This window comes from Chlamydotis macqueenii, chromosome 20 (genome assembly GCF_036417535.1).
Source record: "Chlamydotis macqueenii isolate bChlMac1 chromosome 20, bChlMac1.mat, whole genome shotgun sequence".
NCBI lineage: Eukaryota > Metazoa > Chordata > Aves > Otidiformes > Otididae > Chlamydotis > Chlamydotis macqueenii.
The window spans coordinates 3,630,645-3,646,934 of record NC_141575.1 but is presented as its reverse complement, the minus strand read 5'-3'; the positions used below and the strand labels follow the sequence as shown (position 1 = coordinate 3,646,934).

The following is a 16,290-nucleotide window of genomic DNA, read 5'->3' as shown; positions in this document are numbered from 1 at the left end:
ATTTTGTACAAGGGTCAGTAATGAACGGGAAGTTCATCAGATTTGCCTCAAAAACATTAAATGTATTCTGTAACCACGCCTCTGCGCTTTACTTTCCATTGGATGTCTTTCATGGAGCCAGTGGGTCTCTCTTCTTAAAAAAATCTGCCACCCAAAGGCGATTTACCGCAATGGTATTTTCTAAGGCAAGACACAGCGGAGCTTCCCAGGACCCAGCTCCATTGAGAAGCGTCCTCAGACCTCCTCCTGCCCCAGATGCTCCTTCCCCGGGCAGCATCCAGCCCTGCTGTAAGGAAGCTCGCACCATCTCTGCTCCATTCAGAGAGTAAATAGAAATGTTCAATATCCAGCGCTGTTGCTGGCAGCTTTCACAGGCTTCTCTGCTCCTTTTTTCCTAAATTAGATCTTTCTATTATAACTTCAAGGCCTCATGAGTCTCCTTGGCATTTATTAAATAACAACCAAACCCTTCAGTTTACCACGTTACAACATGATCCAGTTCCACTCCATCGGACACGCGTTAAGACTGAAGGAGCTGAACGGGGCAGGAGGACGCAGGAGTGGGGCCAGCACCGCGACCTGCTGCTCCAGATCTGCTGCCACCCGGGATGCGTTCTCTGCTCACTGCAGCTCGTAGCGCGAGCAAATCCATGCAAGAGGGAAGCGAGTGCTCAAGCCACACCTGAGCCCTGTTTTGAACCAGAGACGAGCAACCCGCTTGATTCATTTCAAAGCCAACTCTTGCACTACTTTTTAACAGAAAGGTTTTGAGCCTCCTGAAGCTCAGCAGAGCCACGTGATACATGGACCCCAAATATGACTGAGGTCAAGGTTCAGACTGGACTCCATCCACCTCCCTTCCCCGCCGCTGCTCCCACCAAAAACTCAACAGCCACAGCAATATTTCACTTTTGTGGATTGGTTTTGCCCCAAAACCCAAAGATGTGTTTGGGGAATGCAAAAACTGCCTCCAGCACAGGCAAGGGTTTGCAGAACCTGAGGCTACCGACTTCCCTCGTGTCCTAGCCATGGCTGTGCCCTCAGCCGGCGTCGAGTATGACTTACATTCCCAGTGAAACAGCGGCGCGGCAGAAATGCCCGGTGTTTTAACACGGCTCCATGTGAGAACTGTAATTGGCCACGAAGCCACAGGTTACCTGACAACAGGAAGACCCGCGAGGTGAGTCCTTTTATTCTTACTGTTTTGTTTTTAATCTTGTCCTCTTTCTTGATAGGAAAAAAAAAGCCATCACCTGAGCTCCAGCTTCAGCCTCTGATAACCCACAGCAGCTTTTGCCTCTCATGTGTCCAGAGGCACCTATAATGAGCGCCTGTTCCTACCCCCTGCAATAAGCTGCAAATGGGATGAGCAGATCCCGAGGTCGGGGACGATGTTTCATTTTGAAAACATGAATGTTTCCGGCCATCCTAACAAGGGGTCCAATTAGTGCTCATGACTTTGTCATCCATCCACCAGGGAGGCAGGGACGAGGACCACTGCCCTAATTTCCGCAAAGATCATGGATCAGGAAGACAAATCATCCCTAATGGGACCTCAGGGAGAGGCTCTGCTCTTCTTTGAAGTCAAAGGCTGCACATGGGGGCAACTTGCTCTGCAGAGCCATAAAACGCCACCTCCGCTGGTAACAGCAGCAGCCAGCCTCCCCCTTCCAAGCAACTGCATGTGCACAAGGACATTTATCAAGCTTCTGGCCATAGCTCTGACTTTAATTTTATTTTTAAAGTGCATTCACATGTAAATTGACTTGGCCTGAGAGGATACATGAATACAAGAGCCCTTTCTTTCCTCTGGAGTGGCATTAGGAGGAATATGGTGAAAGGAGCAAAGTTTCCTCACCTCCAGGCTGCAATTCTGCAGCTAAGGAAAAGCAAGTTCATTGTTTCCTTCTGCACACAGATGCTGGCTGTGCTGTTTTCAGCAATCTCGTTCAAGAGAGCCATTTCAGAATATAAAAGCATATTACATATCCCAGGGACAAGAACACAGAGCCGAATGTCTTATCGGCTCTGTTTTATCTATTGTAAGAGCAGAAGATAAATGAATGTGAGTCTATAGCTGTGTCTGACGGTTTGAAACATGGTCCTGTCCCACATCCCCAGGGTCAGACCTGGTTTGGTAGGTAGAGGACTGCTGGGGATAATAAAACTTAGCACGTGAAGTTGAAGTCCAGGAAAGAGCACAAATCCTCAGGGCATGAAAATACACGTGCTCCCCAAAACAAAGCATCTCTGGGGTAAAAGCAGGTGCAAATCTGTTCCACAGCACTTGGTATACGTCAGTCCCACATCTCACGACATGTTGCCACAGAGTAAACACAAAAACGTTGAAAGAGCCTTGCAGCTCAGAGACGGCGTCCAGCGCCTACCCTGCACCAATTCTGGAGACAGGGCAGATTCAGTCTAGCCACATTGCCAGCTCCAACAGCACCTTCTCTTTCTGCAAGGATGGAATGGATTCACCTCGGAGGCTGGCTAAATTCTCACTGGTGTTCATCACTGCATCAGGAAACTGCCCTCTAACTCCTGAGTTAAACTTCTGGGCTGTGCTGCGGTGCTGAGACGTGCTGTCAAAGCTGCGGCAGAAACAGCAACATCAGTCAAGCAAAATGTCTGAAGCTTTGAATTGAAAGTGACACAGAAAATGAATAATTGTATGCAATAACACCTGTTAAGGATAACAGGCCTGATTCTGACATCCACCACGTTCTTGTGCACTGGCAATAATTCCCCTTACAGCAGAGGAGCCCAGTGGGGTGTGAGCACAGCACCTGGCCTGCACTGCCATGAGCTGCTGCCCCATTTTCAGCCTGGGACCCTTCATACCTCCTATTCCCTTGATGTTTCCCAGCCTGAGCATTTCCCCTGTGATTTTGGCATCACCCAGCCAAAAGATGCTGGTTTCCTCTGCAGCATCACAGGTGTCCAAGCACCATAGGGAAAAATAATGGCAAAGTGAAAATAGGCAGCACTTTGGGTTAAGGCACTAGGTTTTGTTTGCCTGAAACTAAGAATGGAAATGCTTGTGAAGATTTACAAACCGAGAGTTATGACTCACTCTGTGGTTTTTAGTGAATGCAGGTTGAAATAGGCGTCCCGAAAGGAAGGGTTCTACAACCTGGCTCCGCTCGGGGAGCACCGGGCTGGTAGGACATGGCTGGCAGCGCATCGCCAGCAAAACAGAGAAGAAACAGAGCAGTAAAACTTGGCTGTTCCTTTACACGAGATCAACAGCACCCTCGTAACTCTGGGAGCCAAAGCACCAACTGCTTCAGCTTCTGAAAAAAAACAGGCCTCAGCTCTCAACCCCAGTTCTAGTTTTGGATCCCCAGACTCTGGGTTTGGGACAGTCACTGGCGGTTTTGCTGATGTTTGGAGTTTTCCCCATCATTGCCAGCCCCCCTTACACCCCGAAGGGAGTACAACGAATTATTCTCCTTCTGCGCACTGTACTTGACTGCAGTTTCAAAAGTAAACGGTGCCAACACCCGCTACGTGTTTCAAAGTCCCTGCCGGGACAGAGCTGGTCGGCATTTACAGGATCAGAGTTTGGGGCCCAAATCCCGCCCGGGGTCTGCAAAAGGCCGCAGCCGCACAAGGCCAGCGGGGTGCCCCTTCCTCCCCGGCGGACCTTCCGCTACCGATCGTTAAACGGGCTCTGGCCTCCCTCCCTCCCTCCCTCTCCTCCGCGCCGGCTCCCCGGGCTCTAGCGGAGCGGCCGCGCCTGCCTTTGTGCCCCGGCTGCGGGGCCGCCCGGCCCGGCCCGGCTCCTCCCCGCCCGGCCGCTCCCGCGGGCAGAGCCGGCGGTCGCGGAGGGCCAGGCGGCCGCCCCCGCCTCCCCGGCGGAGCCCTGCGGCGCATGCCTCCCGCTCCCCGGGGGCAGGGAAGGAAGCGCCGCCCGCCCCTGCACCAGCGCGGCGGGCAGCGGCGGATCGGAGACCGGCGGAGCGGCTGAGCCCGGGCCGGGCGTCACCGCCGCCACCCACCCCCTCTCTCGGCCTTCCCCCCGCGGCGGCGGCGGCAGGTGAGCGCCGGGGAGCGGGCGGGGCGGCGCGGCCAGGCTCTGCCGAGGCTGAGGCCGAGGCCGAGGCCCAGGTCCGGGCCCGGCGCGGCCGGCCGAGGGCGGCGGAAGGCGGGAAGGGGGAGCCATGGCGGCGCGGGCAGGGCCCGGCTGGCTGCGGGCAGCGAGCGAGGCGCCCCGCGGCGGTGGCCTCGCGTACGCCGCCTCTGGACGTCTCCCGCGAGTGGGTGTCCCCCCACGTCCCCTCACAGCCCTTCCGTGGGTGCCCCCCGGCTCTGTGTCCCCTCACAGCCCTTCCGTGAGTGCCCCTTGGGTGGGTGTCCCCCCGTGTCCCCTCACAGCCCCTCCGTGGGCGCACCCCGGGTGAGTGTCCCCCCCGTGTCCCCTCACAATACCTCTGTGGGTGTCCCCTCGCGTCCTCTCATGTCTCCTCACTCCCTCCGTGGGTGCCCCCTCAGAGCCCACACCCCTGTTTTGTGTGCCCTGGCCTGAAGCGGTGCTGGGGCGGGAAGGTTCGTCCCAGTCCCCCCATAATTGTTGCAGGGCGACTGCCATCCCGGCGCAGGGTGACGAAGGCACCTGCCCCTTGGAAACGGTGGAAATAGGTTAATAGGAAATAAGTTGTGAGGGTTTTTTAATGAAGCTGGGAGCTTAGGTGTGATAATTGCGTTTCTTCAAGATAATTAGGTATTGTAATTTCTGTCTTTTTGATCCTCAGCTGCTTATTGCAAGGAAAAATGTTTTTAATTTATGTTTGCCCTAGTGAATGCGTTGGAGGCTGCTTTAGAAATTATGCGTTCATTCACGTGTTTCTGAAAGTCGGGGTTCTGACCCGTGTCGGGCTGCTGGTGGGACGCCTCCCCGGTTAGCTCACGGCCGAATACACGGACGGTCGGGAGCGCTGCGCTTCGTTGGCACGCGTAGAGCAGAAGTCGGCCAGAACTGTCTTCAGTTGACTAAAAGGTGGAAGTTAAAACGGCGTGTGTTGGGTTGCTCCAGGTTCCATCCCAGGAGGGACGTTCTTGCTCACTACACTTAAAACTTTAATTCTGCAGGAACGATATTTTGAAAGTAATTACCCCTGAGGAAAAGAAAATCAGAAATGGATGTCCAAAGCTTGCATTAAAATATATATTCTGCTAAGACGTTCTGTGGCAGAGAACCAGCAAACGAAGCGGCAAAGGTGTTACCGGTGCTAACCGCTCTGCGGACATCATGTAAGGCGTGTTCAGGCTGACCCTGCCTTGGTCAGTAAGATTTCAAGAATATTCTAGTCTACTAAGAAAATGGCAATAAAACTGCTCCCTGAGCACAGGTCCCAGAATAATTTTGACAAAGGCATTTGTCATTTACATTACGTTCTTCGTTGGAGCGCTGTGCTCTTTTTAAAAGTGTTAAAGAATTGTCTTCCCTGGTTGTCTGTTATCTTATTCTCAGTAGCAAATAAATATAACTTTTAAAGAGTTTAGAATCATTAATTCTTTCACATATTTATTGCCACTGACGAATCTGAAACCAGAACTGGAGAATAATTGACAAAGGCAAGGTCGCAGAGGATTCGGAGGCAGAAGGGCGTCTCTGTAGGTCGGTGGAGTCCAGCGCCACGCTGCAGTCAGGGCTCGCTGGGTTTGTGTGGGAGGCTGTGAACTGGGCTGGAGGAACCGCTCTGCTGCTGTAGTTTTTTGTTGGGGTTTGCTGTATGCCGTGTGTCAGCCAGACACCGCTTTGGTCCTACCAAATGGCGCTGCAGGTGAAACCTTCAGCCCTCGTGGGACCGCGTGGAAGTTGTGGACTCTTCAGGATGTTATCTGGCACTTTCTGGGTGGCTTTTTTTCACTACTCCACAAAAAGGGCTTCATTCTACGAATAATAGTTCATAATCTTCATCTTGCTTTTGCAAACTCCTGAAGATTTGTGTTTACAGAGAGTTTTTGTCCCGCAGTGAGGCCAGAACGGTTGGTGTCTCAGGGTTATTGCTGTTCAGCACGTTTCAGGAAGAAGTCAGCTCCCTTTCTTTCTCTCTGAGCTGCCCCAAGTCCCTCAGCTGTGTGTGCTTAATGCCAGGCCAGAACCGGTAAAAGCTGTCTTGGGCTGGTGCGTGAGTCCAGGCAGGCTGACACAGTTCCTCTGCTCTTTGAATAAGATTTGATTTCTGTTCCACCATCTCAGATCATGGGCAAGCTTGCTTCACATCCGCCCATTATATACCATGTGGACATAGACAACATTGTTTTCATTGTGAAACTGAAAAGCTGAGCTACGCATGGTGGGAGTTCTTTAAAAAGGGCAATTATGCCAAAGGAAACATGGAGAGCAGAATATTTTGCAGTGTTCTCTACTCCTACCAATTCCACTTTATGATGAAAGTTTCCCTTAGAATCGTTCTCTCTCTCTTGCCACAAAGTTCATTGCAAAAATATTCGGACAAGATTAGAGCAGAAGGGGATCGCACGTGCCTGTGCGCCGAACAGGTTATGGGCCTTAACAATAGGTGGTTATTTAGGAGCGTGCGCAAAAGAGACTGCGACCTTCAATGAAAAGGGCAGGAAGAGTTTCGGAAGTGAAGGTAATTACCTGAGTGGGATTCTGGTTGTGCCAGAAAATACTGAAAAGCACAAGCGATGAGTGCTCTGTCTTATCCTCAATGGCAGTAGTGACTGATTTACCCATTACAGTGATGTTGAGGGGTAACTCTTGTGATTAGCTGGCACAGTACGTCTGAGCGTTAATAATTTACAATTTATGTTACCGGTATTATCACGTGGAACTTCTAGAGGGTAGATGCATAATAAAAAATATTTTTCTCTTTCTTTATTGTAGGATGGAAGAGAGACCAGTCTGAAAAACTGTTCCATTGTGGACTTCGCTGTTGTCTGCTAGAATGTTCCTTATGAATGCTTCTCCTTTGGTAGCTCTTCAGACAAAATGGGAGTCCTTTGGATCAGCAAGGAATTGTAGATATCCTGTTTGCTTCTCTGAATCTGAAGGGGACGTCACTAGAACCTCTGTAAGTGCAAAAGTTCAGATGATCATAAACAACCTGCAAAGTCAAGAGTCTCCCCTGGGTATGAACAATGAGTATGATTGTATTATGCAGAAGAAACAAAAGGGAGAAAAGGGCACCAGTAACAGAGTCGCATCTAGCACCACGTTGCTACGGAAGCATCCTCAGTATACCAGGTGTGGTTGCCCTGCTGATTTGGACGACGCTGAAGTGGAAGAGAACGTGGGGTTTGGGACTCTCTTGCTGGATTCTGATAGCGATGATTCTGTTGACCGAGGTATAGAGGAAGCAATTCAAGAGTACCTGAAGGCAAAAAGCAAAAGTGACCAGTCGTTGCAAAGGAATGCAGAGTGTTCTGAGAATATAAGCAGAGACAAAAGGTTTAAGAGAGAATTCTCCCAGACCAAAATGGCTAGTAACCTTCTCCCTGTGAAATTTAAAGCTGAGATGCTCTCTGAAGAGTATCTGTCTGACCGCCTGGGAATTGGTAAAAGGCTACAGCCTGCTTCCCCACAGAGCATCAGTAGTGATGACTCTTTTGAACAGAGCATACAAGCTGAAATAGTGCAGTTCTTGAATGAGAAGAAGCAGCAAGAAATTAGTAAGTGTGTGGCTGGGGAGGATAAAAAGGATTCCCGTGTGAGTTCTGTCCTAAAATGCAACAAGGAAACAGCAAACAAAACCTGTGGTGCTCTAAAGCAAGGTTGTAACGCACTCCTCTTGAGACACCATCCCAAGCTGCAGAAAGCCACCGCGCAGTCCAAGTGTTTGCAGTCTAAACTCCAAGAAGAGCCTAGTGGTTTCAGCCAAGTGAACCAAGCATATCTAGAAATGGCCACTGCCAGCCAGCCCTGGTTAGTGGAGCAAAATGATGAAAGCGGTGCTAATTACTGGGAGACGAGGGGAGCGCTTATGAACAACAGCGTGCACACATCTGACTCCAGTAGCGACGATGGCATTGAAGAAGCCATTCAGCTTTATCAGCTGGAGAAGATCAGGAGGGAGGCAGGTCATGCCACAGACTGTGTCCCTTTGCAGAGGGAACAATTTGATACAAAGGGAATGGCGGACATTTCTGCAAGCCTGACAATTAGCTCAACAAAAAGTGCCTCACCAGAAATCCGTAAAAGCCCTATAAGCAACAAGAGAAAAGAAATTAATTCAAAATCAACAGACTTAGAAAGCACCAGCAATGAATTTAACAAGCTGTTTAAACCACTGAAAAAAGCCAGACATTTTGCACCTCCGGAAAACAAGATTGCTGCTTGTGAGCTCACGTTGCAGGCCTCTTGCAGAGCAGACACATCTGCAGAACTCATGTGTGCGGAAGCTATCCTTGATATTTCCAAAACAATCATGCCATCCCAAATGGGAAGTGACAACAAATCACTTGCTGCAGAATCCTTCTTTTCTCCCCAGCTTCTCTCATCCTCCCGTTGTGAAAGTGACAGCAGCCTTGTGGACAGCGATGATAGTATAGAGCAAGAAATCAGGGCTTTTTTGGCTCTGAAAGCGCAGTCAGAAAGCCTTGGAACAAAGCCTCCCAGCCTGTCACACTCAGTCCAGATGCCTTTGCCTTCTGATCAAAAAAGCCTCACCGGTACCCTTGAGCCTTCTCTTCCCAAAACACTGAAGCTGTCACTGACTCGTAAGAGGAGACTTAAAAGGGAAGGCAGAATAGCGAAACAAGGTACATCAAAAACGCCTGAACAGCTGGAGACAGGACTTTTCCAGCCAGGTAACTGTTCAGAATTTCCTGTGCTCCAAGAGGGACATGCCCTGAGCAGCCCCACAGGACTCTGTGATGCTCAAAGGTTCAATAGCAAAGAGACTAGGCAGCAGCAGCTGATGTCTTCCGAATTATCCGGATCTGTCGGCAGATGTGTGGCCTTGGACTCTGTAAACCCTTTTATGCAGGTGCAGAGTAGCGCAAGAAAGCTTGTGAAAAATCCCATCCAAAGTCTAGAGAGGGATGGTTCGGATGATGAGAGCAGTTCTCTCGACAGTGATGAGGACCTTGACAGCGCTATCAAGGACCTTTTACGGTCTAAAAGAAAATTAAAGAAGAAGTCCAAGGAGCAGAAATCTCAGTGCAAGAAGAGAGTCAGATTTAGCGAGACGGAAACTCGGCTGCTAGATGAATTTAGTAGCCTCCAACAAAATGAGTGGAAATGTAAAAATCCCGTGCTGCTGAAAAGCTGCCTCTCAAAACCTAGAAAAGCTATGAAAGAGACTGCAATCAGAAATGCCTCAGACAATGTAGACGTCAAACTTACCAGTGAAAAAACAGAAACCGTTAAGAACTTAGAGTTTAACTTGCAGCTTAAGAAAGGATATAAACCTAAACCAATTTCAAACCAGAATAACCTGCGGGTAGCTAAAAATAGAAAATGTACTTTCACAGCTGCGTCAGACGCTGATGACAGCAGTTCAGTGGACAGCGATGACAGCATTGAACAAGAAATTAGGAAGTTTTTGGCAGAAAAGGCTAAAGACTCTGCAAGCAATTCAGAGATACAGAAAGAGGATGCAACTGTGGACCTACTGAGAGCGACCAAACAAACTGCTAATAAAGGAAAAGCAAAGCAACAGCCGGTTGAAAATGAGATTGACCTCATGCTGAGTCAGAGCAAAAAGACTGAGATATCTCAGCAAACTGATGAGTTGAAGAACTCTCAGAGAACAGAAGGGAAAAGTGCAATGTTACACGGCAGTGGGAAATCTGCTTCCGCTGCAGAGAACGTTAATTTTCATACTACTGGTCAGTCAAAAGCTAAGCAAGGGGTGGTGGGGGTTAAAGGTGTCACTGGTGGGGAGTTATCTGGGAACGCAACAGGTAAAAAGGCTGTCCCTAATACAGAGCCTGTCCAGAAAATGCCTCAACCTAAAATTAGCAAAAATGAAGGTTGTAAGGTACAAAAAGTAATGAATGCAAAGTCTAGATCTAAAAGAAAGAATACCTTTCACCTAAAAATTTCAAGTAAATTTATTGCAGGTCTAAAATATGCTCGAGACAGGAAGAAATCCATGCTTTTGAACAAAAGGCAGAAAGCGGAGCATTTGCTCGCCCAGAGCAGTGCGTTAGGAGCGACGGTAGCTTCCCAGAATACAGATGTAATTAACCAGGGGAGAGGAGCCCCCTTGCCAAAAGGGGAATTTAGTGGAGAGTGTACGACCGCAATAAAAGAACCCAGTTCTCAGAAGCTCGCTGTGGAAATGTCGAGTCCCCGTGTAGCAGAAACCTGTGAAAGACTGGAGGCTGCTCCTTTGTGTATCAAAGAGGAAGCGGAGGCTTGCAGAGAGGCTGTTGCTTCAGGAGCCCAGTCAGATTCGCGCTCCAGTCTCCCCTTTCAGGAGCAGAGTGTGGCAGCAGTAAGAGCAGATAAGGTTTGCAGAGACACATCTGAAGCTGAGAACACGCAGATGTGGATTGGGGAAGGAGATAGCCACAAAGACAGCTGGGCTAGTTCAAATTCAGATCCCCCACGCCCCGAGCACAGTGTGGCGGTGGTAAAAGCAGATAAAGTTGGCAGAGACGCATCTCAGCAGAGTATGCAAGCGTGCAGGAAGGGAGAGAATAGCCAGCAGGACAACAGGCCAGATCCGAGTTTAGGTTGCCCACTGCAGGAGCTAAATATGACAGCAGTAGCAGTGGATAAAACCAGTGGTGGAGCACGTACAAATGACAGTGTGCAGATCTGCATTAAGAAAGAAAAAGTTATCTGCCAGGACAGTGACAAGCAGGAAAACCTTCAGGTATCCAGCTCCAGTTTGCAAGGAAAAATACCTGTCCTGCAGAATAGGGAAACTGCTTGTGAAGTGGACCAAGGGCAGGAAGTTTCAGACAAAAACTGTGCAAAATTTACTGACGTACCTGCAGGGGGCTGCCCAGATTCCCTCTGGAAAAGAAAGGTTTAAAATGTGTAAGTACACTTTTTTTTTTTTTTTTTTTTTACAGTAACAGTCTTTTTAGAAAATAACTATCATTGTGATTGCCTTGATAAAACTTGAGACCTGACAGGAGAGACAGTGGCAGATGCTGATACCTGTATTTCCTATACACACTAATGTGAAAAATGCTTCTATTTAACAGGGGTATCATGGATAAACATGCATAGTTTTTGTAGAATTTTGTAAATTATTTAAAGTGCTCTAAGAAAATATTTTTTATAATGATTTTTAGGGCTTGCATTACTACAGGATGCTGTAGTTACTGTAGATAAGAAGATACTGGCTAATAACGCTTTAAATTATGAGGCCTCTAATCGTATATCAAAAGGAAACCCGTTTGTGTGCAGAGTATATTTGGCAATCTGTTAAAGAGATCCTAGGAAAACGCAGCATTTGAGAGCAATGTTATGCTTTTGAAGCAGATTATCTGACATCTGTTCGCATTCGAGCTGCCTTAGGACAATCCTGTGAGGTGGTTTTGTGCTGGGATCTGGGTTCCCCCACCCCGAGGATGGTTGGGTGAGTTCCGTAAGCAGAACTCCAGCTGAGCCAGCACAGCTGTAGGTGTGGAGATCCACTCTTGAAGATACAAATGCAAATTCAGGTAAATAAAATGGCTCACTCTGTCTGCACATCCTGTGTAAAGCGGTCTTGGCAGCTGCTGAAAGTTCCTTTTGCATACTGGAAACCTCCCGCTACCGGATGATTCCAAGCACAATTGCAGTTCCAGAAAAGTGAAGGAGTGTGTCTGTTCAGACAACATGATTTCTGTGGATTTCGCTGGATTTACATACTGTTGGGCCTGCAAGGCTGGAACAATTCCTCGTTACTCTCAAGTCTGATTTTGATGTCCTGCAGTTACCCAGAGATGGCTTTCGGTTTCCAGAATGAACTTTCTTGAATTGAGTGCCCTTACTTTCCTTTTCCAAAAGTGGTTTCTGAAATGTTACATTTCTGTGAACTTGTATTTTCGTGTACAATTTTTGTGCAATAGAACAAAGGTAGATTTGCTGTAGGAACTCCCTAATGTAAACGCCAAGGATATTTTCAGCACTGTTCTTTCATACTGGTAGTGCTTTCTCTGCCTCCGTTTCCAGCAGCCAGAATAAAGCAGTTTTTCACTACTGTCTTTTTATTTGTACTGACTTTAAATGGCACTGGAGTAGCGCGTTCCTATCACAAAAAAAGTGCCCCCACACTGGTTTCACTGAAAAATCCAAAAAAGTGTGAATTCAAGCTGTTGGCTCGTTCTTTCCTTTTCATTTGCGTGTAGTGAAGTCCTTTGAATAGTTTGTTCTTACATCTTGTCCCTGTGAATTGATCGGATAATTCTCTTTATCTAGTCTTCTACAGAACTCCTCTCAGCCAACCTACCACTCAGTATCGCTTTGTTTCTCAATCATTTCAGCAGTCTTCCCGGAGGCTGCCCTTAATATCGCAAAACGGAGCAAAAGCAGTCAAGAACGGATCCGGTATTGCATGGTATCCCTGGTGTGACTGCATTTGCAGGATATTGGCAAACTTCAGCGTAGCATAGAGTAGAACAAGTAACTGTGGCATGTAGAGAAGTAAAAAACAGCGCTTTGTGTGTTTATACTGTTGTGCAGTTACATTTTAAACATGTTTATAGTCGTCACTTGACATTTCTTACTGTCCAGCCACCTTTTTTGTAGTCATTGGGTTGGTTGGTTGGTTTGTTTAAAAGATCAGTATGCTAGATCATCTCATTTTTGTGGTAGGATACCTTGGAAAAGTGTTTTTTACTTAGTTCACGTGCCTGCAGTCTGTCTACACAGGCGTATATTTTTGTCTGCCTTGATTCAGTTGCAGGATTTGAGCCTTTTGTTTGGAATAGGTAAATAAGCTGGTATTTTAAAATAGAAGTTTTCAGAGTACCTTGCTTTGAAAGGGTTAAACTGTATACTTCATTTTAATAGAGATCATGGAAGCAGTATGTACTGTTTGTATAAAATAAGCTGAATGTTTCTCCTCAAAGTTTTCAGTAAATCCACATTAAGACGTAAAGGTGTCTTGTGCCCCTGTTGATGTGTCTGTGCTCTCAGTACTACTCGTGAACTGATTCACTTTCGGTTGAGATGCAAGTCCCATTACCTTGTGCTTTAAATAAAAGTTAATTTCAGACAGCACTTTTTAAAATTGATAAACTTGATTTGTATATAGGAAATGGTGTACATTGCTAAGTTTATAATGTTTAATAAATGGGGTTCTGACCACGGACCGCGAAACCAGAGTGCTGCTATGGTTTGTGTCATCGTCTGTGAGCAGTATTTTTGTGTTCTCTTCTTTCTCTCCTGACTGTAGTCCAAAGATGTCGTTAACTTGGCCAGTAACGTTTGTGAGTGAAGGATGTCACCCTTGAAGACGATCACAGCGTTTGTGTTAGCTGAACGTGGGAACAGGATCTCTGTTCACCTGCTGCTCTTCCTTTTTGCCTTCTATTGTCTGCAGCCTCCCGCTGTCTGAGTCTGTCATCTCCTGTGTGACAGTCGCACGTGGTTGTTTTGTGACTGTGAAACGGAATCCAGGTCTTTAAGGATGGGGCTGTTTAAGGGAATGTCGCTCTTAATAACAAAAAATGAAGAAGGATAATTACAAAATACATAGGCAAAAGTGTTGTGGATATTCAGCGGGGTGAGAATGGTGCTTGTTGTTTCAGCAAAACCCTAACAGCAGTTTTCTGCCCTGGTGTTTGTGGTCAGGAAGCAGAGTCCTTCCTTGCGCTTGCCCCTCTCCATTAGCAGCAAAAGAGTTAGCAAAAGTGGCTCCTTGTTTTTGAGGCAGAGTTTAGCTGGTGAGATCTGTGATTCAGTTGGAAAGCACTCCCTGTATCTCTGTGTGGCGTCCTCTGTGCTGCAGCCCCCAGGAGTAGCTCACGATCCCTTCTGTCCCGCTGTTGAAGACGGGTGGTAGTGAGTCTAGGAGCCCTCGATGGTGCAGGGATGGGATGAACGTGCTTTCTTGCTCACAGGGAACATTGTGACACCCAGCACTGTGGTTCTCCTAGAAGGCAAGGAGACTCTGAGCTGGTCTTCAGGGCGGGAGGGAGGGAAGGAAGACTGCTGTTTTGGTTTTCAGACCATCCTGTCACCCTTGGTGTTTCTGTACCAGTATGCTATGGGCATTCCCTTCTGCCTCCGAGTGCTTCCAGTCCTCTTTGATCTTAGAAAATAATTTTTCCAGACTTCATCTCATGAGAGCTGCTGGCTTGCCAAGGAGGAGGAGCGAGCACCCACAGGGAATGTGGGTCAACGAACATGTCTGGAATTGGTGCCACAGCCGTCAGTACTGGCAGTATTGTCATTCTGGGTGCAGTTCTCATCACGCTTTCAGAAATCAGAAGTCTAGTGTCTGGGAGCAATAAGAGATCACTCTTGTACATTACAGATTAAAGGCTGAACAGCTAAGGAGTAGAAAGATTGTACTGAGTGAGAATAAATTTATAAGCAAGAGTCCCACACGTACTGGGACTGCAGTACGAATCTCTCGAGACTCAATCTTGATAGATGCAGTACCAGAAGTGGGTTTTTTTTCCTTCCTGTTGATGCTGATCGTAACAGGCAGCCAGCTGTAGAGTTGGCACAGATGATTTGCCCCTCCTGGCCCTTTTCAGCACTCTGAGTGCCCAGAACAAGCTCCTTTTCCCATTTTTCCCAGTATTTCAACTCTCCTGAGGCATTAATTTGATCCTTTGTCTATTGCTGTACATAAACGCATGGAACCATGAACTCGGGTCTACTCAAGCATGTAAAGTTGTTGGGGTTTTTTTTTATTTATTTTTCTTAGTGAGTGCTGGTTTATATTTTTTAAAAATGCACAAGATTTTTTTCAGTCAGAGCACAAAACTTGTTAATTTGGATGTAAAGTTACTAAACTGCTCACTGGTAAGTTACAGCATCCTCACTGCAATATCAGAGTTCTTGGACAAATCTGTGCTCACTTAGGACTTTGAAAATAGGTATATTGTTTTGTTTTTATCACAGTGACCATTTTTCTGTGCTTCAGGAAGGGAAATCTTCAAGGATCCTCAGAGGATGACCAAGACCACCTTAATTTTTTATAAACAGCTCTTTGCTGCTATTTTAGGAACATGTGTTTTGATGTGTAGCTGCTTTTTATACCAGAAAGGCACACACCGTCTCTACCACCATTTCTTTTATTAATGTATATGCTTTTTAATTTTTCAAACCTTTAAGAACTGCAGTTCGTCTTGGTTTGATAGTACAGCCTCCCGTAATTTTATCTGCAAATGTGAAAATCTTGCTTTCAAGATACAGAGTAGAAAGAGACTTTTGGGTAGATTCTCTGTGGTAAAACGAGCCGTCTTTAGGATGGTGTTTTGGATTTGTACGGCATCTCAGAATACAGTCTGTGTGAGGGTGATGTAAGGTACACTGCATGTAAAACTATTCAAAGGAACCGGTTTCGGTTTAAGAATAAAACAACAAAAAAAAAGACATTTAGGCAAGGAACAAAAGAGGTGGGTGGTTTTAGATGAAGTATGAAAACAGGTGGGAAATATGTGACAAAAGCCACTGAAATTATATTTTTAAAAGCTGGTCTTATCCCTAAATTATTCCACCTCCAGAAAAATCTGTGAATAAAAACATAAAATTGTCACAACTGTTTGTACTAATGCAGTGCTATGTTATTTTTCATTTCAGGAGAAGAAAGGGAAGTGATGAGAAACTCAAGGTATTGTCTAGAGTCTAAGAATAGCAGTGAATGATAGTGTGTTGCTTATTTATTTTCATGTGTTACATATTTAAATATTTCACTTTTCAGGCTCCTTTCTGCTTAGTATATTTACTTGTTCCGATGTATCGGTGTGTTTTTGGCAAAGGCGAAATTTAGCCAGCTGTTTTTCTCTTTGAGGTGACCGAATACACTGCAGTGAAAACAGGAATTCTTTGGTAGGTCTGCCTGAAGTCTTGCTGGTGGGTCCAGGAACATGCAGCTGTGCTGGGGTTTGAATGTTTAAAGAAAAGCCACATGTGAAGAGTATCGCTTGCAGTGGTACTTGGAAATACTATTACACTCATTTTTTTAAATTTTTTATTTTTTTAGCGAACAGCTGGAATAGTGTTAGGCTCATTTTTAATATATACTATCACTACGTTAGGTAGGACCGGTTCTCGTCCACAAACAGGCAGACTAGCTTCTCTTCAAGCCTAATTTTTAAGCAAAATATGCTAAGGTTTTAGTGCAGTTACTGTCTAAATGATGCCGTTTCACTGGCTGTGTAACTCCAGTTGTTACAATAAAATTTAAGAAAACA

The 16,290-nt window shown here is 46.7% G+C and overlaps 1 protein-coding gene across 2 annotated transcripts; it reads left to right on the top strand.

The window, feature by feature from the left end:
- Positions 1-3,944: 3,944 nt before the first annotated feature.
- PPP1R26 (protein phosphatase 1 regulatory subunit 26) lies at positions 3,945-16,290 on the top strand. Of its 2 annotated transcripts, XM_086763762.1 has the most exons (3): positions 3,945-4,042; positions 6,860-10,966; positions 15,677-16,290. In XM_086763762.1, exon 2 carries the CDS (start codon positions 6,921-6,923, stop codon positions 10,959-10,961), a length of 4,041 nt encoding a protein of 1,346 aa, XP_086619888.1. In that variant the 5' UTR covers positions 3,945-4,042; positions 6,860-6,920; the 3' UTR covers positions 10,962-10,966; positions 15,677-16,290. The 2 variants fall into 2 exon arrangements, with proteins under 2 accessions (XP_086619888.1, XP_086619886.1); XM_086763760.1 differs by lacking the exon at positions 15,677-16,290 and having other exon boundaries at positions 6,860-13,245.

Bases quoted from the DNA above. Each gene is read 5' to 3' on its own strand.
- PPP1R26 (XM_086763762.1), top strand. From the start codon at position 6,921: ATGTTCCTTATGAATGCTTCTCCTTTGGTAGCTCTTCAGACAAAATGG.